The sequence below is a fragment of the Paroedura picta genome, chromosome 1 (assembly GCF_049243985.1).
Source record: "Paroedura picta isolate Pp20150507F chromosome 1, Ppicta_v3.0, whole genome shotgun sequence".
Classification (NCBI taxonomy): Eukaryota; Metazoa; Chordata; class Lepidosauria; order Squamata; family Gekkonidae; genus Paroedura; species Paroedura picta.
This window is the reverse complement of record NC_135369.1, coordinates 47,807,180-47,832,186: the sequence shown is the minus strand read 5'-3', so window position 1 is coordinate 47,832,186 and position 25,007 is coordinate 47,807,180. Positions and strand designations below refer to the sequence as shown.

Sequence of the window (25,007 nt, the reverse complement as noted above, 5' to 3'; positions counted from 1 at the left end):
TCAGCGCCTGGGCCGGCTTTGGCCATTATCCTGTTGGTTAATATTGTGTAGCAAGAGCTGTCTAGGTAGCAAACTCTTCCGGGAGGGGGAAGCCCACCGATGACCCTTCCCAGCTGACTTTCAGAAGCTGCATTCTGGATGAAGGAGGAAGGGAAAGTGGGGTGGAGGGGAGAAGTCCAGGAGGCTGCAGGAGGTAGCCCAGACGCTGTGGATCCCGCTCAGGAAGGCCAGCCCAAGAGATGCCACTAGTCCCAACGGCTTCCATGGGACTTACTCCCTGGGAGGTGGGCTCCCGTTCACTCAACATGGGCCTAAGGTTCCAGGATCGGGCCCTGGAGAAGATGGCGAGAGATCCAGGAACGGACCGACGAATGAACTCTTGTCTCGCTTACTGGAGGGGTCCTTCCAACCCATCTCTGCTCTGGATCAGGCCATGCGAAGAATGCAGTGCGGCGGTGGCGAAAGCCTGGCTTGAACTACCGAATCCTCACCCAAGCGATCCCCACCCACCCACCCACCCAATGCCTACTACGAATGGCTGTGGATAAAGAGCAAGCAAATGCAGCCCTTGGATCAGGACTGCGCGCTGCTACGCACTCCCACACCGGGCGGTCTCTGTGGGAGAATGACGCAATAGATGGGGTAGGGGGCAGAGGATGGGTTCTCTCTAAGGTATTGTTAGGTAATCTACAGTATACGGGAAGATCTAGTGATCGCCCAATATAAAGACGGATAAATATAGACTCCCCCTATTCTACTGTTTGCCCTGCGCCACTTCCCCATATACCAAAGCCACGTCCCCCACGTTGGTTAAACCCCTAGCCCTCATCCGCCTGTTGAAAGCACGTCGAAATGCTTATGGCTGCATTTGCTCTTCCCCCCCTCTCCCCCTCCATTCCACTCTTCCACCCTTCTTTTCCCACCCGCCTGAGACTGTAAGTTCTTTGGGACAGGGACTTGCTTCTGTGCTTCAATATAATCAAATGTGCGGAGGTATGACTAGAACATCATCTTAACGCTGTATTAATATAATATGTATACATTGCAGTCTTATTCCACCGTCCTATAGAATTAACACAATCCATATATAGAAAGGGTAGACACAGTATGCATTATGTTGCAGAGTGGGACGGGTATTAAATGACTGCCTCAGGAACAAATATCACGCTCTCTCTCTATTATGCATACTAAGGCAAATACAGTATCGATGGATAAAGCCTATTCCCGAAAGACACCGACAGAGCATAGCATATCTGCCTTTCAAATATGTTAGCTGGATAGGCATCCTGATCTCCCCCTTTCTCTCCCCAAATACATATTGATCTACAGCTGAAAGTTCGGGACCTAAATTGAGTAGAATTCGAGCTCAGCTCGAGCTAGGAATTGTTTAGCCACCTCCTTACTATAGCCTCAAGGGGTAAAAGAAACGGGGGGAGGGGTGGCTTGGAACTGCCCAGGTGGTTAAAATCTGGGATCAGCTATCGAAGAAGGCCTTTGGTCGAATGCCTCCTAAAAGGAGAGACACTGCCTGTGAGAACATGGCCAGCACTGGTCTAGATGGACCGCTGACTTCTGTCCATGGGGGGCCATAAACCCCTCCCCAACAAGAGATGTCGCTTCCTGGGCGTGGCCCTGCCCTTACTGTGAAGCGATCAATGTGTGGGCGGTGGCGATCTAGTCCATAACACTTCCCGGCCCGGGCAGCAGCCATTCTGGGATGCAATGCTTTCATCTGTTGTTTTGAGTCTGCCTCTAACCAACAATGGGCGCTTATTTCTACTTAGCAGCCCTGGGGACACCTCAGCCTTAAGACCAGCACTCTTCCAGAATAGTTTGTGGTGATTAACACGACATCCCTTCCAACCTCCGGAGCATCTTACAGACAGGCAGCCCAATCCTATAAATAAAAGAAAGCGTCCACTCAATTCAGCGGAGTTTATTCCTAAAGAAAGCGTGGTTTACTGTGTTCAATCCAATGTGCTGATGGGCTTAGTTATTTGCTTGCTCTCCTTGCCTGCATTTCTTTCCAGGGTTGGTACAAGTGGTTTGTCAGACAGACCCTCCTGGGATCCCTTATCTGAGCTACTGGTGTCCATGGATCCTTCCCAATCATGCTAAAGATCATGCTAAAGCCCAGCCTCACTCAGCGCCACTGACCACCGAATGCAACAGGATCCCCAACCCCACCCTTCTTTCCGTGAAAGTAGATCTGGTTGGAAACTATAGGACAGAGGTGAATGCTGGCAGGGGCTCATGGGAATTGTAGTCCATGGACATCTGGAGGGCTGCAGTTTCACTACCCCTGCTATAAGGCATTAGAGTCCGCCCTTAAAAGCCTTGGATCCTTCGAAGTGTTTTCCCTGGCCTGTCTGACTTTCTAACTCGCTGATATTAAGGCCATTTTTCTTCGATGGATGGATTCAGAGTGGTGTGAACTCTAAGACTGAACCGTTCAGAGGCCCAGCTGGAAGCAAGTTCAGCTATAATCAGCGGAACTTAAATCCGATGTCTAAGAGGAGGGTATAAATGGATTTAAATGTTACATATTCTTGTACTCTGGAACTTGGACCCTGCCTGTAGCAATGACAACTATCAGAACTCGGTGTGAAAGTGAAATAGTTGCAGGTTGTCGTTTAGTAAGCACTAAATGGGCAGGATCCGAAGCTCTGTGTGCTCGTGAATGAGAGAGACTGACTCCCACACGAGTAGGCGCCGTTGCAATGGAGGTCTCCTTCAGCCCAACGAACCTGAAGGCAGCTGTCTCCGTGCTGTAGCTGGCCTTCAAGGCCTCAGGCGAGAGGCGTAGAGCTGAGCCCAGAAACTGGGTGGCGGACGCATGCGTCCTGGTGCCCCTTCTGTGTGTTGACCTGGGCTGCGAGATCACCGAAGATGATCAGTAGCAGGGCCCTCTAGAAGGTAACTCCTCCCGGGTGGACTCTTGCTGGCTGGAATGTACGTCATGGACCTGGTGGAGAACCTGAACTCAGAAGGAGCTCGGGATTTTGGACCCCGCTTTTCTCTACCCGAAGGAGTCTAACAAATCGGCCGACAATTCCCTTCTCTTTCCTCACAACAGACGTCCTCAGTGAGGTCGGTGAGGCTGAGTGCTGAGAGAGCTCTGAGAGAACTGTGACTGGTCCCAGGTCACCCAACTGGCTGGATGCGGAGGAGTGAGGAATCAAGCCCAGGACTAGAGGCCGCCGCTCTCGACCACCCCACCACGCTGGCTCTCGAAGTTCCCACAGTCCCCCTCCTCCTGGCCACTTACCAGGAATCGACTTTTCATTCCCCATCAGTTCCAGGGGAGAGCTGCTCAGTAAGCGCTTCTGTTCCGTTCTGGGGACGGACTGAAGCATACTTCCCTTGAGCTGGATCGTGGCCAGGGTCTTCCCCAGCTCCCCTCCTGTGAATTGTCAAAGCAGACCCAAAATTCTTCCCTAAGCTGATGAATCCTGGAACTGGGGGCCCCCTTCGAAGTCGGGAGTGGGGCACTGGGGGGGGGGGAGTAAATTCGAACCAGCCTGCCAGCCCCAGAGTGCCAGGCAGCGGGGAGTTCCCTGGGCTGTAGGGATTCAGCGTCGCCGGCATCTCCAGCCTGTCCTCACCCAGCCAAGTCACCAAGCGGTCCCTTCTCTATACAGCCAGGCTTCCAAGGCGCGTGATTCTTCTGCCCTTCCACCCTGCCACACAAATGCCCTCCCGCGCTAGCCGCCTTCGCCGGCACGACGCGCTGCGCTGCTTTAGGATCGCTTCCCCAGTCCATTAAAAGCGCTCGATGGCATGCTGTCTTCTCCAGGTTATCGATTTCTGATTTCTAGTCTGGTGTGATTCCACAAAAAAATAATACGGCCTTCTCTGTGTACAAAATCGACACAGCTGTACTTCCAGAATCCAATTTTACGTTTACTAAAAAGCTACCTGAACGGCTATGGCATTCACGTAGTCTACGGGTGTATTTGTAGAAGCAAGACACAGAACATCTCCATCCGGGGCCCAAGCATCCCTGCGTTGAAAGACGGTTAGGGCCTCAACTTGTGTGTGTGTGTGTGCACGCCCCTGTACACACTCAGTAAATGGGGGGGGGGGGTTAAATAGGGGCAGATACATGCCTACAGCTTGGTCTCAAATCTGGAGAACTGGGTTTGATTCCCCACTCCTTCTCCACATGCTAAGTGACCTTGGGTCAGTCCGTTCTCTCAGAGCTCTCTCAGCCACACCTACTTCACAGGTGTCTGGTGTGGGCATAGGAAGGGAAGGCGATTGTAAGCCACTGAGACTCCTTTAAAAGCAGGGTACAAGAACCTTCTTCTTCTAGTTTCTCTGCTCTGCAATTCTAGCACAGATCAGCCTCTTAGCCCACATTCACAGGAGGCAAACGGGACATGGGCTGCCTTAGTTAGGTCTCTTTACCGCTTCACATCCTCCAGCACAGGCAGGTATCCAATACACCCAGAGATTCGGGCCACCCCATTGGTAAGCAGGCCTTCCAGTTAGGTATGCAAACCTGTCTCTCAGTGCGTCTACTGCGACAGCTGCTAGGCTTTTTTTTTGGGGGGGGGGTTTGCCTTGGACGGCTTTCCTGCTCTGCCAGTGAAGGGCATGATCCAGTGTGACGCCAGCCGTTTCAAAGCCCCTCTGAGTTCAGCGAGCCAGATTTCAGCAGGTGCTTCCCTCGCCCACCAAAATGAACCGGGCTTCAGACCCGTTGGCTGAGCCGCGCTTCTTTCCCCTGTTGCGGTCTCATTAAGCCCAATAGATCTGCTTGGGAATTAAGTGGGTTGAGGCTTGCGGGGGGGGGGGGGATGTCACTCTATCACCCAATCTACCTGGCCTTATCTAGGGATAATGCGGCTCAATGATAGTGTAGTCCACGGTTAGGTTCCTTCACCTCCAAGATGATGGATATGACACCGCCCGGATCCTCCGCAGCTTGTGTGAAATTAAAAGGCACTGAATGAAACCCAGTGAACTGCGCTTACTTGCAACAGCTTTCTGTATCTCTCGCTCTCTCACAGACAGCGGGGCGGGGGGGGGCGGAAATTGAGTATACACTTTTTACAGAAAACCTGAAAGACCGATAATTCTCACTCCTGTTTTCTTTGTTTTTTGGTAGTAACAAGCCCTAACAAGTTCAAAGAGACTTTGCACCTTAGTAAAGGTCCAGCCAAAGTGAATAACTTTTTTGTCAAACAGAGAACAGTGGAGAGCGAAGCATGAACTTCAGCCGTACCCAGGGAAACAATAAGACAAAGAGAAATTCATTCTGGCCGGATTGGGCCCAAAGTGCCCCTAGGGTTGTCTCGGGCTGTTATCTGCCTGCCAACTGGTGGGAAGGGGAAGGGGAAGTGTGCCATTCGAAGCCCCGCTGAGGTCACTGGGACTAAGCCCTCTGGAAGAGGAGTTGGCACAGCTCTTCATGTACCTCCTAGACAGTCCCATCCAACTAAGTGGGACTTGCCTCTGAGTAAACATGCATGAGATTCCGCTGTGGATCTGATACTGGCAAGTTACCGAATGTTTCTCACAGACGTCTCTAGTAAGTGTAAGCTGAGAGATCCACCTGGCTGCGAGCACCCATTCCCCCCCCCCCAATGCACACAGTGAAATCTGTAGCTTGAGCCTCCCAATAGGTGTAAATAGTCTTTGGGAGAAGGGCAGCTGGAAACTCGGGAGATCGGGATCTCCGAAATCCCTCCCACAATGCAGGTCTCTCCGAAAAGACACACACCCACTACACACCACACACTTCTCATCCCTCCTGCATTTGGTATGGAGGGAAGAAGCGTGGGTCGGAGAGGAACAACTTCCCCTGGATCTTGGGAGGCCCTTGAGGCTGCTGGGGATTGGGGGGCATGGGGGGGTGTCGTGCCCCGGGCGGCTGCGGCTGGGCACCCTTCCTCCCATTCAGCGCTCAATCAAACGGCTGGCGCGGCCTGCGCGTGCTGAGCGCAACTTTCCCCTCTCCTTCCTCCCGGCCCGGGTTTTGTTCCCCAGCTTTGTGCTCCACATTGACTGAGCCCCTCATATTAAGCGGCTCCGGCTCCTTTTCTCGGCGACCGCTAAGAAGTCAAGAGCATCCTCGCCTGCCTGGCCTTTCATGCCCCTCCGTTTGTCAGCCCGCTGACACCGGCCTTCAAAATGTTTCGCGCGCCGAGCATTGAGACCGGGGCGCCACAAAAGCCCCCGTGAGGGGCGGGGAGAGTGCGCCGAGCAGGAGGCGGAGAGATTGGCCTGCCCGAAGGGGGCCTCCGGTCCAGTCCGGCCTCAGCAGCATGGCGGGGCCATTTGGCTGGCCGGGAGGAAAAGCCACCGCAGGGGCGGGATTTCTTCCCTGAATGCACCAACACCGGATCTCGCAATCTGGCTCGTCCGATGCCACGAATTTATAAGGAAATCAGAGGCTCGGTTGATGCTGGTCTGTGTTCCAGAAAACCGTCCCCACCCCACCCCCGCCCACCCGCCGCACCTCACTTCCTGCCTGCCTGCCTCAGCCTGCGCGGCGAATCCCGACAGGACTGGCGGCTGCACCTTCTCCACTTTTAGGCACCTTTCCCTTCCCTGCCTGAAAGGGAACACAGAGGAGCTTTCTTTCTTTCTTTCTTTCTTTCTTTCTTTCTTTCTTTCTTTCTTTCTTTCTTTCCAGATTATCTTCTCTCCCCCCATTATTTTATTAGATGACAAAAATGTATAAGTACAATGGCAATCGTAACTCTTCATAGAATCGTAGAATAGGAAGGGGCCATACAGGCCATCTAGTCCAACCCCCTGCTCTACGCAGGATCAGCCCTAAGCATCCTAAAGCAGAAGTGCGTTCAATATTAGACAGTGTACCCTCATGGAGTTCAAGAATGGCTCACATCTGTAAGAGTACTTGTAGCTTGAGCATGGCACGGTGGCACTTGGGCCCTATTACACAATTCAGTTGGACGCCATTATTCCTGTGCAATAGGCTGCCTGGCATGTGAAACAGCTACAATCAGCTCCGGATCCACAGTCAGTCTGCAGCACATTTCTCCCAAGTCAGTACCGTAACAAGCAATGGTTACGTGAGTTCGTTGAAATCCTCTTGTGTCAGCTAAACAGTATTGGGAAACTATAGCTAAGTCTCTCTCTCTCTCTCTCTCTCTCTCTCTCTCTCTCTCTCTCTCTCTCTCTCTCTCTCTCCCTCCCTTTCTCTCCCTCCCCCTCTCTTATACACAGAGAGAGAAAGAGAGAGAGAGAGATAGGAGTAACTGATACACGGTGTTTGTATTAGCATAGGGACTATGTGAATTTATGTAAGGATCTCTCCCTGACTGGGAGACAGTGTACATTCATTCACATAAACCAATCCTCTATACCATTCATAAATACACAAACCCTTTCTATAGTCAAGATGACGTGCCATTCTGTTTAACAAAGACACATACTAGATTGTCGTGGTTGTAGCGCATGCAATGTATGTCAATGCAGCGATATGGTCGCCCGTGAGCACATTTACTTTGAACAAAGTCCTATTGATTAAACCGGAACTGGCTTCAACCAGTGGGAGTGTGGGCAGGCCAGCATCTTCACTCCAGAAGTTTTCTTGGTGTTTAATTAATGTTTATTTTCCTTTAGCAGAAATTGACAAAGACAATCTGATTGCTTATTTGGCGATGACGTCAAATATTTGCTTAGTCTTGAGTAAGGGAAGTTCCCTAGTAATCCCCGACGGGGATGATCCGCCAAACTGGGGGTGAGGTAGGGAGGTGGTCTGGTGAATGTTAAATTTACATAAGAGAGCTGCCCATTTTATTCTGTAAGAAATTGTTTCACCTGGGCCATCCTTAAAGAGACCCGGACACTTGTAAATTAATAATAATAATAATAATAATAATAATAATAATAATAATAATAATAATAATAATAATAATAATAATAATAATAATAATAATAAACCATTGATTAAGTGTGGCTCTCCTTTCCTCCTTCCCTCCTCAGCCAGGCTAGGGGTGATAAGAATAAGCAATAAAGAATCACGGAAGCCCTGGCCAAATCACGTACCTTTAATTCCCATTGACTTCAATGGAAGAATTAAGCAAGCATTTAATTCTCTCTCATTGAAATCAATGGGAATTAAAAGTGCTTAACTCTGGCTGGGTCGTGCCCCATGCTTCTAAAGATTCTTTTAAAATGCCTTTCAACATCTTCTCGGCTTCCAGGCAGAGATGGGAAGAAGACATTTGCACTTGCTGACATACCGTCGGCTGGAGAGGGGGCTGGCTGCGCGATTCTCCGCACTCTTCAGCCTGCTTGGTTCCCTCGCCTGTACTGGGCGTTGATATTTCTGCTTCAGTGGGCTACGACTGGAGTTTTAACAAACAGGACGACGGAGAGCCACTGAAGCCTCAGAGGCTTGCATGACTACGGCAAGTTGGAAGGGTCCCCCCCCCCCCAGATCTTAATTTTGACTCTCATAACTTGGCTATGCCGAGTAACTACACGGAAACAGAAGAAGGGATAATCTGGGCCTTCATCACACTGCTAAGGGGCTTTTCAAACAATTCATACAGGCAGTGAAATGCTGGTGAATGGATGGAAGAGTGCGCGGGCATATCATCCACGTAGGCTGGGTTTTCTTCTTCCCACACACTGTATTCCCGAGCAGCTTCTGTGAAATCTTTGAGAGGAGTCCCCCTCAATTCCAGAGCAAATAGCTTGCGGGGGCCGGCCATTGAAAGGAAAGAAACCAAATGCTGTGCTCTTGGACATGTTTTAAAAGTAGCTTTCTCTTGCCTGGTTCCCTTCATCACCCTTTCCATGATCCCTTGTTTTTAGCTAAAGTGCAAAACTGCATTATAGAATCTCTCTCTTTCTCTGATACATACAGATCATACCCCCACAGGTCCGCAGAGTTGAGGACTACAGTAACTCAGAACTCAGATTCTAACTCTGCATCTCTTGGTATTTCTGGTGGGGTGGGGTGGGGGGGCTGAACTGCACCTGGCCGGATTCTTCTTCCTGGGGAAACAGAGTGCCTACAGGCCAGTGACACTGAGCAGGACTCGGGGCTGCACATGTGGAGGTTGGAGGGAGACACCATTGGGGACCTCTGGAGCCCACTGCTGGCCGGCCCTCTTGATCACCTTGAAGAAATGTGAATTCTGCCCGCCTTGGCTGGAGAAGCAGCCACTTTCTTCCCCCTGGCTCTTTCCTCTCCTGCATGGGAGCTTTCCTGACAAAGGCTCGACACCCACTCCTACCCCGCACCCCCAACCCCCGCCCAGCCTTCGACCGCGTGAGCTGCAGACAGTTCTGCCTCTGACTGCCGCTTTTTCACCGGCATGAAACGCGGATCTGGAAATCAATATATAGACCGTGTGGAGGGCAGATAATGGATGCGGATCGGTGCATGCGATAATCAGCATTTAGGGCTCGCTGTTGTTTAGATCGCGCCCCCAACGTTGCCACTTGCTGTTGGCCTGATCTGGACGGGGAGGCGCTTTGTTGGTTGGTTTGTTTGCTGTCTGCAATCCCGGGGCCATCAAGATGCAAAAGCAGGGAAGCTCCCCAATTTGGGCTCCCTCCAGGCGGAGGAAGCCGGTGACTCTTGGTTAATTGAGGCTGTCCTGTTTCTAGTGCCTCGGAACTCCCAGCCTTTGTGGCTTTTGGGGAGGGGGGAGTATTGGCGGGAGGGGGCGCGAGGGAGAAGGGGGAGGAGAAGGGGGAGGAAATGGGGCTAATCAAACCTTTTGTCGCGGCCAAATTCTCCCTCGGGGTCTTTCCAAACATTTGTTTGAATAATTTACCTCCAGAATAGAAAAAAATACTAATTGATTTTAAAGTGCCGGCCCAGAGGGAGGGGAGGCCATGAAATCAGAAGGCAAGCAGCAAAAACGTAACCCTGATAGCTGCGAAGCCGCTCTCTCGTGCGCCTCGGCTGCTTGGAAAGACCGACGCTCCCGCCCCTCGGAGTAAACCCGAAGGCTCCAGAGGGACTCGAGCACCGACGGAGTCGCCTGGCAGAGTGCCGGGGCGCCCGGATGGAATGGGGCCACTGCCTCTCCGCCTCCCCCCGCCTGCCCCCAGCTTGCCGGCCCTCTCGACATGGCCCTGTCCCCACCACTATTGGCCCTGCCGCGGTCCATCCTTGCGACCGAGGCACACGTATTCTCGCGTAAGTCTGGTGGAAGGCAGTGGGGCTTAAGGTCTGAGCCCATTCCGGCGCAGGTCCATTCCCACGCAGGTCGCCAGTCCCGCGCCAAACCATGGAACCCAGTCCCGGGACTCATTGGGTCCGTAGGTTACCCTGGGATGTGGAGCGAGGACCCAGCAAGCCCTCGTGGCCAGATCCTGTGCTGGAGAAACAGTGAAGGGGAGGGCTGTGGGATAAATGGGGAAGCAGCAGCAACCCGAGGGTGGGTGGGTGGGAGCCGGCGGGCTCCCCCCCTCTTCCCATTCAGAGCAGGATTTTGATGCAATTCATTAGAAGTAACGAGTTGACACAAGGTAGATCGGCATTGAGGGTGCCTTTCTTCGAGGCGCTGGCGAAGCTTCATTAACCATCTCTAACAAGGCGTGCAATCGCCCTGATTGGGCAGCTTTCTTCCAACGGCGGGGCTTTCGTTGGATGCCCCCCTAATGAGGGTCACCACCAGAGACTGATAAGATATTCTGTTCCCCACCACCACCACTGCACACCAGGAAATGTGAAATAAAACAGAAAAGTTGGAACAATGGTGTACACTTAACTTTTTCCCCTGTCTGAGAAAATACGAAAACAGTTTCCCCCTCCCAGTGATCCCTTTTTCCTTTCCTTTTCTCCTTTCCTTTCTTTCTTTTTGTCACCCTCACTTTCCTTCTCTTTTCTGGGGTTTGATTTATAGGCCCACGAACCGTGGGCAGGAAGGCCAAAACACTTCGACTCCCTCATCCACTGCCTTTTAAAAAACATCCATCCCGACGGACAAAATGATGCGTCAGTCAGCGCAGCCAGCAGATACAGACCCTCTCGGCACCATCAACGTGCTACTCCCACTAAAGTGGCAGAACACTGTGCTGTTCCAGGACTCCGCTCAGCCGCCCCAGCGGATTTCTATTATTTATCATTGCAAAAGCACACTCTTAATTCAAGACCTCCCTTCCACCCATCTGTGCGCACCGATTCCGTGGCATATTTATTCAGAAGGAGACCCTATGGGCCAAGTAGAAATTACTACCATGGAAGTGTGTCTGAATTTATATACCCTTAAACCCTCCCCCCTCCTTTCCTTTCTTGGTCTCATCTAAAGGTCCCCATTATTCGTCATTTTAAACCACTCTGTTTCTAAAGTTCCCATGTATGGCTTAATATATACACGCACTTGTACCAGATTAGGCACATACAATTCCAAAGGTCAGGCAATAGTTAGAAGAGGATTTGCCAGGAAGGGAGTGGGGCTTACTTTTGAGTAACCAGGCTTAGGGTTCGACTACGTTCTGATCTTCAACTCATCAGCCACAACCCAGTGCAAAAGTCTAGCCGGATACTATTTATGTTTACTCGGAAGTACACCTCACTATGCTCAGGGGTACAGACCATCTCTGCATCATATAAGTGTCCACATTTACTCCAGTGCCTCCAAGTACGTACCCAGCAGGACTGTGTTAAGTTCCATGGAAACACAAAAGAGTGCCTAACTCTGAATTGGGGTCCCAGTGTGGAGTCTTCTGCGATTTTACGAACATTTACCTAGGAACCAGCCCCACTGAACAAAGCTGAACTTATTGCCAAGTGAATATCGCCATCAAGTCTCCTGTGTAATTCGGGGTAGCCCTTTTGAACTCCACGTGAGTTGCCAAGGATCAAGGCTGCGCGTTCTCACCGAAACCAACAGCATTTGCTTCCAAGAAAATGCCTGAAGTAAAAGAGAGCGGACTTCCCAGCGCAGCCTTCTGAAAGGAGTGGGAATTCTGTTAAAGCACATTTGCTTCGGGTCATCGGGGGCCATTTCTCTCGATGTGGTAATCTACCCCCACCCCTCATAGAAAAGCCAAAGCCAAACCTAGAGTTCAGGGCCATAAATGGGCCAGAATCTTAACAAAGCAAACACATTGGCTTGCAATTCTAGTTCCATTATAATGAATGGGTTTCAATTGGATGGCTCTGTGCTCAGGACAAGTTACCGAAGGTACTGTTTATTTGGAGCAGAAGAGGGCTCCGAACCTGCTAAAAGATTCGGTTTCAAACCTGAGAAGGGGAGCCAGAAGTGGAAAACTCTTCCGAAAACACAAACTTCCCACACACCCCAAAAACTGCTTACAGAATACTTTGGTTGCATACCTAGATTCGTCTTTGTTATATTCTCGCTCCTTCCCTAAGCAAAAACATTCCATTCCCTTGTAAATATCTGGGGGCTTCCCTCTCCCCCACAAGGGACTTTTAAAAAAGTTTTCACCTGAGTCTTAGGCCCCCTTAGAAACTTAACCTCCTCGTTCCACCCATTTCAAGCTGGAAACCTGTTCAGCTCCTAAAGTCGCCTTCCTTTTTAGCTCCGTGTTTTTAAATCGCAGCGGCCTGATGGGTCCTATCGAGGATCTACGTTCTGTTGAGAAGGGAGCGGGGGGGGGGGGGTGCAACTCAAGAACTCCGTTAAAGCCCTGCAGTAAAAGACAGTCCTGTGTAGATGGGCGATTTCTTGTCTCCCTTCTCCCCCCCCCCCCCCCAAGTGCCCTTTCCAATTCCACTAAGATTCAATACCCTTGAAGCGGCAGCCCAGCACCCTCTGACTTGAAAAGTGGGGGTGCGGTGGGAGGAAGTCTCAAGTAGACCCACCGACTGGATCGTTCAGGACCGAGTTGGGATGGGGCCGGGGGGACAGGGATGGATGAACCGGGAGCGTCAATAACAAACAAGCAACTAAACAGGGAACCTCCATCTCGAACGCTGAGCCGCTGGCGGGCACTTGGAGATTTCTCCCTAGCCTAAGCCCCACTGACTCAAATTGCATTTACTTTCGGGCAAAGGGGCAGAGGAGCGTCTTCCCCGACCCACCTGGGGGAAATCTGGGGGCTCCTTGGCCAGGCTGCCCCATTGAATTCAATGGGACTGACTTCGGAGGCAGGCAGTAGACTTTTGGAAACCATTGCCTTTCCCATCTTCATCTGCAACACGTCCCTCCACCCCTCCCTTTTGCGAAGGTCAGAAGATGGGACCCCAGAAGCAGAGGTCCACCCAATTCCTACGAAGTGCGGCGCAGATGGGAAGTGGCGCAAGGGCTCCTGAACCCTTTCTTTGGCCGGAAACGCCATCGATTGCCCGGGCCACGCCAAGCAGGCTCAAGCGCAGGGGGCCATCCGGGAACTCCAGGAGGTGAAGAGAGCCGCTCGCAAAGACTCTGGGACCCCCTCGCCCTCTCCCCTCTCCTCCCCTCCCCTCCCCGGGGCTTGAAGGAAGCGGAGTGCTCTCTCTGTGTTCCTGGGGCTCTTCCGCCTCCGAGTCTGGGAGGTGTGGTAAACCGGGGGAGGGGTGGCAGTTTGTTTGTATCAATCACAACCAAGCCTAAGCAGAAATCAACAACTTTGAACAAACTACAGGCACATTCCTTGCAAGAGGTGGCTGCGCCGAATAATAATTGGGCAGGGGGGGAAACTTACAGGATCCGGAAAGGATTTTCCCAAGAGCAGAAGGTCTTTGCTTTCCGTGGCCTGGATGAAGAGCGTCTGGTTTGGCTGCTGCGATCCCGGCTTCTCTCCCCCGCCCCCCACCGCTCTCTTTTCTTCCTCTGCTTCTTCCCTTTCTTGCCGTCCGTCCGCCTGTCGGTCTTTCTCTCTCTCTCCCCCTCTCCAGCTCCCTCTTCGGCTCCAGCAGCGCTCAGTCTCTGCAGCTCACTTGCAAAAAAAAAAAAAAAAACACACACACACACACACACCACACACACACACAGGGGGGGGAAGCGCCCTTTTTCCGGGGCCTCTGCATTAGCCAATTCCATTGACAGTTTTCAGCCAGCAGCTGCAGTCATTAAACGGCATTTACACCCTGGCCTCCTTTGCACAAAGCTAGAGCTCCAACAATTATCTGCTTGTACATTTAAGGACATGAGAATGTGTCTCTAACAGGCTTAGAGAAGCGAGGGACAGCTCAGTCGCCCTGCTAGGCACAACCTGAGCAACTTTGGCCGGCCCCCACCCCCCAGCCCAGCCCACGAACAATGCCCCAAGTTTCTCTTGGTTACCCTAGGCAGAGCCACCAGGCCGTGGCCTCCAGACGTTCTCAGATCGTCGCCGGCCTGCCCCTTTGGGAAGAGGACAAGTCCAAGCGGGGCCCCTCCAGGCAGGAAAGAGGGCCAGAGAGGGCCCCTGGAAAGAGCTCGAGGTCAGCTTAGTTAAGGATCAGTCCATCTTCAGGAGCAGCCAGACAGGGTGTGTCTCTAGCAGCGGAAACCACAACCTCCTGGGTGCAAAGATATCTAGCAAGGACTTCAGGAGGCCAAACCTACCCCGTCAGAGGCGCATCTTGGAGGGGGGGAGATCTATCAGTGCCCCCCTCGGCTAGCGGGCCAGTGAAGGCGCGCTGCTGGAAGGCGAATACATCGAATTTGTGCCTTGGAAAGGCTTCCGAGCCAGCCTCTGCTTGCCATGTCTACGGGCCGTGTGTGTGTGTGAGAGAGATGCCACTCTGCCCTGGTCCTCTTCACCGTTTTCACTAGGAGCCAAGGCCACCTGTGTAGCCTTCCTGCTATGAGATGTTTAGGCTTCCGGGGGTCACCCTCCAAAATAAAGGAAAACTGAGCACCATGGATTAGTGTCCAGTGGCGAAAGAGCTTTGCTCATTGGGAAGGAAGACCCACCAGTGCACAGAAGTAAATACATTTAGAACGGAGCTCTTAGAATGTAATCCTGCAAAAGTTTTTTTGGAGTGAGTGTGAGCCCAGATTAGGAAGGAAGGAAGGAAGGAAGGAAGGAAGGTCCACTAATTTCTCTTTTATTCTAAGAAAGAAAAACAGAGGGAACTATGCTCCAGCCACCCCATTTCCCTGCGCCCAAGAATGGCATTCTCCTTGCGGCCTGTGGCTGCAGTCCTCGCCCTGCGAGGGAGGAGAGCTCTGGGAATCAGTGCTCTGGGCTGCCCTGAATCCTACCTGTGCTCGACCACCACGGTTGACTCATCCCCAGGTTCGAGATCTAAACTGGGACCGTGCAGGGAGGGGCGGCGGGAAGAATCCTCTCTTCACCTCAGCCCCTTTCACTCCTCTCTTAGGTCCCGGCCGACCCCAAAGTGTTGAGGCCCCTTGCTAAAAATTAGGCAGGGTGCCTTGTTCTCAGGGGAAGGCGACAGCCAAGGTAGCACTCCCCTGCTGACACTTTGGTGGAGAAGTGATGAATACCTAATCCGGCCAGGATCTTCCAGTCCAGTAGCTCCTCCAGTTGGACCTATTCATCTGCCACTTGGCATTTATTTCATTGGGGCTGCTCTGTGGAAAGCGCCTGGCCAGTTTGGGAGTCCGGCTCAAGGCTGCTCTTCCTCTATCGCCCACCGCAGCTTTCCGAAAGATGGGGATGATCATACCTCCAATAGGCCACGTCACGGGATGTTATTCTCCCCCCCCCATTTTAATTGTATATCTTGTTTCTATTTCCCCCTTCCCTCCCACTGATGTCTCCACCCCCCCCTTCCCTCGCCCTTCTAGATCTGCATTGGAATGCAGAGCATAGATTCTTTGGGGGGGGGGAGTTTTGAATTCCTCAGTGATTTTTTTTCTTCTTCTAGAAAGGCGGCTTAGGATAATTATTTCAGCTTTATTGAGGGCAGATTAGGAGAAGTCTGGATGCTGCGTTTCAATACACGTTCTACATGCCTCGACAATGTCCGCATTGTTTGCTACTGTGTGTGAACCCATTCAAAACATACAGTTTTTAACGCCAACCAAAGTCCTGTCTAAATATACACAGTAAGGCTGGAAAGACAGCCATGACCCGTACAAATCTCTGTAAATCACACTTCCAGAGCTGCAGCAACGGAACAAAGGAGTCAGCAGCTCAAGATGCCGATTAAAATCTCCTTAAAAACAACACACCTAAGGATAAAGCCAGGCGGCCGGCAGCCGAGGGAGGCCCTTTCAGCTGACAATGAGGAGGTAGCCGCTCAGCAATGGGCTTCTCCGCTCCGAACAATGGTTTCTAAGGCGGAGGCATATTTGTACTGCCGCTCCGCAGATTTTAAAACTGGGGCTGAGAGCCGGGCGGGGACCAGGAGCCCGAAGGAGGTCCGTGAAATCTGGGGGGGGAGGCATCCAGGGGGGGGGTTGCGGCCCTCTGCAGGGGTGATGAGTGGCTGGAGAAGAGCTCTGTCTGATAAGACGGGGAGGTTACAAAATACCCCCCCACCCCAGCGTCGGAGGACTTGGCGACGGATTGAAAGACGATCCAAGCGACACTTTTGCAAAGTTGGCACGGAAGTTACCTCTAGCGGTCCCTTGTGTGCAGCTCCGGCAGGGAGAAGGGGAGCGGGGAAGGGCCGGGTTTCCCCTCCCTCTGCCTCGACCCCTCCGCCCCAGCATGCGCTGGATTTCCAGGCTGCTCCTGGCAGGGTCAGCGGTCTGAGGATGGGCCTAATGAGCTCCTTGGGCTTCGCGGCACTCAGAGGGTTCCGATAGGCAGGACGAAGCGCAACTACCTACAAGGCGTGTGCCACAGAGCTCTGCAAGGAGCCTTTTCGCCCGGCGGAGTCCCGGCTGGGCCACCCCGTCATTGTCTTCTTTTTCCTCCTCCTCCGCACTTCCCTTTGCACTTGGGCTGATTTGATGGTTGCAAGCGGGCTCTTCCCTTCTACAGGGACATCCTGGTCAAGCCAAAGAAATGCGCACTGCCTTGCGCATTTTCCTGATCGTTTGTTTGGAAGGGAGGGAGTTTTTTTTGGGGGGGGGAGACAGAGAAGTGGAAGTGCTAAGATTAGGAGTTGCAAAGATTAACACACACACACATGCACACACACAAACTGGCGTGCGCGCACACACACTCAGGCCTCCCCCTGCTGCCCTTCCCCTCCCTCCTGCTCCTTCCCTCCCCCTCCCTCCCTGCCTTCCTCCTCCCCGTTTCCCCTCCCCTCCGCCTTTGGGCGCCGTGGTAAGAGCCCTTTTTCTTACGTAGTCCCTGATGATTGGCAGGGCTGACAGTGATTGGCAGGGCGCTGCCATGGCGACGCCACAACGACACCCGGCAGGCCAATAGAAAAGCGAAACAAAATGCTTCGGAGCTGCACTCACTGTGGATTTAGGGGAGCTATTATGAGGCTGTTGTCATTAGGGCGATCGCGGCCGAATCCCTGAATCTGCTTGCCTCGGCGGCGGCGGCGAGTCTGCAGGGAGGCGTGTGGCTGGTGGGAGCGAGCGGGCGAGCGAAGGAGCGAGCGAGCGCGCCTCTGCATGCGGCAGGGCGGGCGTGTGAGCAAGCGTGTGTGCGCGGGTGTGTGCGTGAGCGTGTGAAAGGTGGCGGGCGGGTGAGAGTGCGCGCGCGCGGCTGCGGGTTTGGATGAGGGTCTCTATGTGGCTGCGGGCGCGGGTGCGGGTGTGGATGCGCGCGGGGTGCGAGAGCCCCCTGTCCCTCCCCTCTTGCTCTGCTCTCCGGGCTGCCGCCGCCGCCGCTTCTATCCCTCCTCGCTGGGCTCCTCCTGCCTGCTGGCCGGCTCACTCGGCGCCTTGAGCCCGCCTCTTGCCCGTCTCTGGCCGGCCCGCCACCCCCGTCCGCCAGGCTGGGTCCCATGGTGTTCCGGTCCCCGCTAGAGCTTTATCCCACCCATTTCTTCCTGCCAAACTTCCCCAGTGACCCGCACCACCACCACCGCTCGCTGCTCCTGGCCAGCGGGGGCAGCAGCGCCGGAGCTGGAGGTGGCGGCGGCGGCAGCGGGGGCAGCGGCGGCGGCGGCGGCGGGGGCAGCAGTGCCGCCACTGGGTGCAGCGCCGGATCGGCCGGGGGTGGCGGTGGCGGCGCCTCACGAGGGGCCCCGGAAGAGCTGTCCATGTTCCAGCTGCCCACCCTCAACTTCTCGCCGGAGCAGGTGGCCAGCGTCTGCGAGACGCTGGAAGAGACGGGCGACATCGAGCGGCTGGGCCGGTTCTTGTGGTCGCTGCCGGTGGCCCCCGGGGCGTGCGAGGCCATCAACAAGCACGAGTCCATCCTGCGTGCCCGGGCGGTGGTGGCCTTCCACACGGGCAACTTCCGTGACCTTTACCACATCCTGGAGAACCACAAGTTCACCAAGGAGTCGCACGGCAAGCTGCAGGCCATGTGGCTAGAGGCGCACTACCAGGAAGCCGAGAAGCTGCGCGGACGCCCCTTGGGGCCGGTCGACAAGTACCGCGTCCGCAAGAAGTTTCCCCTGCCGCGGACCATCTGGGACGGCGAGCAGAAGACGCACTGCTTCAAGGAGCGGACTCGCAGCCTCCTGCGGGAGTGGTACCTCCAGGACCCCTACCCCAACCCCAGCAAGAAAAGGGAACTGGCCCAGGCCACCGGGCTCACCCCCACGCAAGTGGGAAACTGGTTCAAGAACCGGCGGCAGCGGGATCGGGCAGCGGCGGCCAAGAACAGGTCAGTGGCAGCTCCCGGGCCGAGGTGGAGGGGGGGGGTTCGGGAAATGGTGGGGGGTCGGCCTAACCGGCTGGACTGGACAGCTCTCTGCTGGGGCCACCGGGGCCGCCTCCTTTCCCAGGCTGACTGGGGGTTCAGGAGGAGGCCCCCAAATTCACCTGATCCGCCTGGAGGACTGGTCAACAAGCGCCTTAGCCCCGGGAGGACGGGCTCCCCCAAGCCGAGGGGGGCTCCTGCCGATTGGGCCAGAAGCAGTTCTCCCTCCCCACCACACCGCGCCCTTGCCCGTTCATCTCTCCCCACCCCTACTTGCCTTTGCTCTCCAAAGTCCCCGGTCATTTTCACACGGCCTGCAAAAGACATGGGCCGGTTCTGCACACGTGCGGACCTGCAGCCTCTCTGCAGCACAGAAGCATGCAGAAAATTCTGCCTCGCCGGTTCCACTCGGCTCTCCGCCTGGCTGTGATGTTTAGGGCGCCGCTTTCTCGCCTTTGCAAATGCCTCCTCCCCTGAGCACCCCTTCTTTTTTCAGGGGCAGGCAAAAAAGAAGAAAGCCGTCTTCATAGCAAACAGCAAATTGCTGTGGGGTAGGTTGGGAGGGGGGGATTAGAAGAATAAATTTGGCCATGAAACCTGGATTTGGCAACTAGGAACTTTTCTCTCTGTGTCTGTCCTCCGCCACAGCTTTGCACACTAAAGAGTCTAAACAAATATCCTTGTGCAAAGCGTCCTGCTTTTGTGGGGGGATTTGTTCTGCCATTGCTCTTACATATTAATTATAAAAAGCAAACAAATGCATTGGCAAAAGAAAGCGAGAAAACCAGACAGGCAAATGTAATCTCAAAGAAAAGCAATAAAAATGAATAAAACTAGCCCCTCATTCCAAATCCGAGTTGAGGCCTATTTAATTTATGTAAAAATATAAAATCCACATGCGGGTGGGAATACCATGTGGACCTATGTAGCTGGGCTTTGATCGTGTGATGCACTCACAAAACACTGTTTGTGCGTGTTTAAATTGCTCCAGAAAACAACACTTTTAATTCTTTAAAACAATTCTTTAAAGCGTATTTTTATGTGTCCCTACTTCACCCTTTGAAAATAAGCATAATGATTCAGAAGAAACACGATTTTCCATTAACTCTCCCCCCTTCTCCATTCCTCTTTATTGTGGAAAGTTTAATCTGAATTCCAAAAGAGAGAACAATAAAATATTTAAACACAAAACAGACCCCAGTGCTCCCAACTATAGCGGGCAAGGAGCAAATCAGTGGTGGTGGTGGTGGGGGGGGGGGTTGTGAGTCAGCTAGGGGAAAGTCGGCACCCCGGTGGCTCTCAAAACTACCAAGGGGAATCCTTTTAAAATACTGTTAAATCCAGAAGCACTTGGGGAAAAATATATATATATATATATATTCTCAAAAAATACAAAAACATCACAGCAAAGGGAGGAAATATAATAAAAAAATAACCGGGGAAGTTGCCCAGAGTTGCTTTTTATAAAGGGCTTGGAATTTTCTTTTTCTTGCACACGTCTGAATCGAAGTTTTTTTGGAGGAGGTTGTGTGTGTGTGTGTGTGTGTGTGAGGGGGGGGGGAACCGCCATCCACCCTCTAATGTGGACCGCTGTGGGACCTCTCCATCCGTCTGGCTCAGAGTCGAATCCCCTGACTGAATGCAGGACAACGTCGCAAAAAAACTCCTGTCGACCATGGTCTCTAGATCAGAGCTCATTTTAGTTGGGTCGAGTTATTTTGTATCCTTTGTCCCTGGAGGAACCTGCTTAGTTGTTGACGATTCTAAGAGGCTGCGGCCGGCCTTTCTTTGTCTGTATTTGCCGGGCTCTCCGAAAGCCATTGGCTTGGCAGCCATCGGCTTCAACCACAACAAACCTGAAAATACAGAGCGGAGATTGGGTGGGAGGGAGATAAACTGGACAAGCCAAGGGCTTGGAAAACGTCGCCCTTCCCGATCCTCCCCCAAACTTTCTGTCCTCCCCCCTTTTAAAATACTCTATTGATTTATGGCTGGAATTGGAGGGACGTTGCCCTCGCTGATGCTTTGTGGCTCTCCGCGGGCATCGCGGATCCTCCTGGACTCTCTCGGAGCAGGGGGTGGGGATAGGGCTGGTGCCCAGAGCGTGGCCCAGCAGCCGGCCGGCCGACCCAGCAAGCAAAGGCAGAAGGACCCCAAAACCTTCCCTGCAAACCCGGCCTGTCTTTCTGCCCTTTCACCGGAGGGCGGGGTGGGGTGGGGGGCTAGCCGACACAGCGGCGGCTTTCCTATGCCGATTCCCTCCCGCCCTGTGTTTGTGCATGCATGCATAGGTGGGTCTCCCCACATCCACTTTTAAATTACAGAATGTTTGTCCATAGGCACCCCGCCCCAAAGTGCAGTTTACTTTCTCTTTTCACTCTCTTCGGCTTGAAACACTTGTGGTGCGGGTGAGGGTGGGGTGGGGGAGAAGCGGTGGCTGGTTTGATGTTGCCGTGACCAGCGAGCTCGCAAGGCCAGCGGGCCGCTCCGGAGACATGAAGGGAGGGGGGGAGGGAGAGACCCCTGGATGTTCCTTTTAGGTGGCCCCTGGAGCCGGGCTGGCCGGTGCCGTGGGCACTGAAGAAAGATGAGGGCTGCCCAGCTGGCCGCCACGGCGGGCTCCGGATGGCTGTTCTGGGGTGGGCCGCGTTGGGGTGGGTGTCCGGGCCGGCGCAGGGGCTGTGAAGCGCTCTGTGCGGCGGCTGCGCTTCTGAGCGAGGCTTTGTGCTCTCGGTTTGTCTCCCCGCGTCCTGCAGGCTCCAGCACCAGGCCATCGGACAGAGCGGCATGCGGTCCTTGTCGGAGCCCGGCTGCCCGACCCACAGCTCGGCCGAATCTCCGTCCACGGCGGCCAGCCCCACCACCAGCGTCTCCAGCCTGACGGAAAGGGCTGAGACGGGCACGTCCATCCTCTCGGTCACCTCCAGCGACTCAGAATGTGATGTATGATGTCGGCCAGGCTTGCGGGCCCTGGGAGCGCCGGGCAGAACCAGGCGAACTCCGGTGCGGCGCCCCTCGCCCGCCTCTCCCCCACTCCCTCACTGGCCCTGGCCCCGGCCAGCCTGCACCGCCTGCCCGACCCCTCCGAGACCCCCCCCCCCCCAAGGAAGCCGCTTTCAGAACACGGCTAGACACAGGAGGGGGCGGGAACTAAGCAGACGTTGCAAAGGTTTTGAAAAACATTAAAATGCAAACCTTACTTAGCAATCAAAAGAAATAAGAAACAAACAAAAATCCACGTGGAAAAGGAACTTAAAGGAGAAAAAAAAACCATACTTGGGACAAGACGTTGATGCTGCAGCGGGGAACCGAACAAGAACAGCAACAACGATATCGCCCGGTTATTATTACTATTATTCGAAAGAAAGAAAGAAAGAAAGAAAGAAAGAAAGAAAGAAAGAAAGAAAGAAAGAAAGAAAGAAAGAAAGAAAGAAAGAAAAGGTGACATTTGTATTCTTTATAGGAGAAAAAACACGATTGAGCTCTCTCTCTCTCTCTCTCTCTCTCTCTGTCTCTCTGTCTCTCTGTCTCTCTCTGTCTCTCTTCCTTTGGAGTTCATTGTTTGCGCTTTCCCATGGACTGCATCTCACTCGTTTTGCATGACGATGGTTCATTTGTATCTGGGCTGGGGGTGGGTTGGGGTATAATATTCTCTATAATAAATGAACAGTAAGGAAGAACAACTAGGAGGTGGAGGAAATATAGGAAAATGCCACTAGAATCTGTAAAAAATATGGAGGGGGAAAAGGCATTCTAAAAATTTTAAAGGAACTCTTTGAAGAGGGAAATATCCCATGTTTATCGCCTTTTTTTTTTGGTTGGTTGGTTGGGTTTTTATCAGTCTGTCTTTCTTTATCATCCCCCACCCCAAGTCCAAACGGTGGCTTAAACTAGATGCAATTCCCCCCCTCCTCTTCCTCCCTCTGTGGTGGTTGTTTTAATTTTTTATGCTTTTGTTCAACAGACAATCATTTCTTCGTAAGCACCTTTTTTTCTACACTTCTGTCACTGCCTGTGTGGGTACTGGTTATAAATGTGGAAAAAAGAATAGTTAATGACTGTAACAGATTTTTATTTTTATTTCAAAATTTTATATGAATTATGTATATCTTAATGATGATGCGGCCATTCTCCCAGTTTGTAATATATGTGTAGAAAATGCTTGTATATGACATTTGCTCTTCTCTTCTCTGGTCCTCTCTCTCTCTCTCTCTCTCTCTTTCTGTCTCCCCTCCCCTCCTCCCCTGGCCTCCTCTCCCCCCACCCCCAACCCTTCCCTCTCTTTTCTAAAACAACATCCCCCCTGGCTGGAGTTCCTTGCACAGACCTAGCTGTCAAGAGGTGACGGACTAGGTTTCCGAAAGGGACCCCAAGTGATAGGCGACATGAAGCGTAGGGTGCCACTGTAGTTATCTTATGCAAAAAGCATTTTTGAGTATTTAAATAGCAGCTTTTGGGGTTTCTTCTTAAACTCCACGTAGGACGCTTATACCACTGTTTCCTTTACTGCGTGTTTATCTATATGTACAAACTTTCTAAAAAAAATCAAATACAGTATTCCATTTTCTTATCTATTTATTGACCCTGGTGTTTTTCGTCTGCTGTAAAGACATGCTGATCCCTTCCCGGCTTCCTTTCTTTTCACCTTCGTGGACAGAGAAATTGAGATTGGTTGGTGTTTTTTGTTTGTTTGTTTGTTTGTTTTTTACAAAAACTCCTGTTGAATATTTTGCTTCCTTTGGCCGTTCAGTACTTTGTGTGCATTGAGGGCTTCCGGATCCAGAAGCCAGTTAAGCCGAAGCTCTTGCATGGAAGCCAGGGTAACCGCTTTGACCTCGAAGGCTCTGGTCAGAAAGAATCGGCGCCCTTCGGAACAAGTTCCCACCCCTTAATTGCAGTAGGACTACCTTGGTGTAGGTAGGAGAGCCTCACTCGGTGGACACTCAAGTTCTGCGGTTTTGTGGGCTGTGGATGAGTCCCAGAAATATGCCTGAAAGCGCATTCGCTGTGCAAAGGAAGTCAATGCTGCGGAAATCTAGGGGGGCGAGACCTCCCACTTAGTGTGTGTGTGTGTGTGTGTGTGTGAAGATCACTGTGCCAGACTGCAAGACTCGAGACCTGTGATGCATTATTTTATATCAGTATTTTCGGTAGGGTGTGCGTGTGCGCTAAGTGGGGTCAAAAGAAGGATGTCCGCACCCCCCCCCCCAACCTGGGGCATGATAGTTGATGGGTGGAGGGAGAGAAAGGCTCCTGGCCACCAGCGGATCCCAGGCCGCTGTGTGTAGGCCTGTGAGCAGGGAAGAAACCTGGGTCGCAGAAGAATGTCCAATGGGCATGAGATAGAAAGGGACCCCCTCCCCCTCTATACATACCCCTACGCACAGCTCTGAGTCTCTTTTGTTGGGGGGGGGGGTTGCACTGGTCAATTCTGCTTCTAAACCCCCATTAAAGGAAATGGAGCTCCCAGCAGCAGTCCCTGGATGAGGCTCCCTCTCTCGGCCCCGGAATCTGGGGTGCCCACAGAGCCCTTTGAGTCATTCTGTTGACTTCCCCCAGAAACTGTTTTTTTTTTTGTCTGTAGCTTTAAATGCAAACATCTCTCTCTCTCTCTCTCTCTCTCTCTCTCTCTCTCTCTCTCTCTCTCTCTCTCTCTCTCTCTCACACACACACACCCACACACCCACACACACACCACCGCTGCCCCCTCAACGATTCCTTCTGGCCTCATCAGTTTTGGGCTCCTCCCCTCCAGTCTGAAGGAGCTGCGCTAATGCGCTGAAAGGAGCCATTCTTCGGCCTGAGACCGGTGGTCCCGCGTCACCTTTGGCACATGGGGAAAGGGGTGGTGGGTTGTTTGGGGTTTTTTGCCTGGCCCGCCGGCAGGTTAATCAAGCGTGAGGGAAGAAGAGGTGAATTCTAAACTTGTTTTTACTTGAAAATACAATTTTGAAACTTTGATTGGGATTAGACAGAAACGTGCCTGGAATTTTTCTTGACCATTTCCAAAGTCGTGTGGGATTTCCCCTCCCCTCAGGTGGTTGGTTGCCAAAGGACAGGAGATATTCTTGGAGGGAGGAGGGGGCTGGAGAGACTGGGGAGAAGCAAAACAAGAGAGACTTGGCCAATGGGACTGTGGCCTTCGCTTTGGTCAAAAGGGCACTCAGAGTAGTTTGCCTCCGGCACCCAGATCCTAGGGGAAGAAAGCCGTAATCCTAGACACGCTTACTCAGGAGTAAGTCTAGGCGACCTCCTCGCCCTACAGTCCTCAATAGAAGAGAATAGAAGCTGGCTTGAAAGCGCTTCACTTGGATCTGGATCGTGCTGGTATATTTACCCGGACCTTCCTCTTGGAAGGGAGAGGCTGAAGGGAGAAAGTGCGCGCGCAAAAAGACATCCACTTATTTGGACTAAGAAATTAGCTTGTGGGGACTGTCATA

The 25,007-nt window shown here is 52.8% G+C and overlaps 1 protein-coding gene and 1 long non-coding RNA gene across 2 annotated transcripts in view; one reads left to right on the top strand and one right to left on the bottom strand.

Moving 5' to 3' along the window:
* The window catches only part of LOC143837456 (uncharacterized), a 33,535-nt gene extending 18,640 nt beyond the window's left edge, over nucleotides 1-14,895 (bottom strand). Inside the window, exon 1 of the long non-coding RNA XR_013230982.1 lies at nucleotides 13,597-14,895. This is a non-coding gene — a long non-coding RNA (uncharacterized LOC143837456). The remainder of the gene's footprint in view (nucleotides 1-13,596) is intronic.
* A 2,308-nt stretch (nucleotides 14,896-17,203) lies between these two features.
* SIX3 (SIX homeobox 3) lies at nucleotides 17,204-23,141 on the top strand. Its single transcript, XM_077337279.1, has 2 exons — nucleotides 17,204-18,531; nucleotides 21,324-23,141. The coding sequence occupies exons 1-2, from the start codon at nucleotides 17,702-17,704 to the stop codon at nucleotides 21,514-21,516; spliced, it is 1,023 nt and encodes a 340-aa protein (XP_077193394.1). The 5' UTR covers nucleotides 17,204-17,701; the 3' UTR covers nucleotides 21,517-23,141.
* Nucleotides 23,142-25,007: the final 1,866 nt, after the last annotated feature.

What these genes read in the sequence shown, in the direction of transcription:
- SIX3 (XM_077337279.1), top strand. Translation starts at nt 17,702, where the DNA reads ATGGTGTTCCGGTCCCCGCTAGAGCTTTATCCCACCCATTTCTTCCTG. An exon ending in GCAGCGGCGGCCAAGAACAG is followed by an intron (nt 18,532 to 21,323) that starts GTCAGTGGCAGC and finishes CGCGTCCTGCAG; the next exon opens with GCTCCAGCACCAGGCCATCG.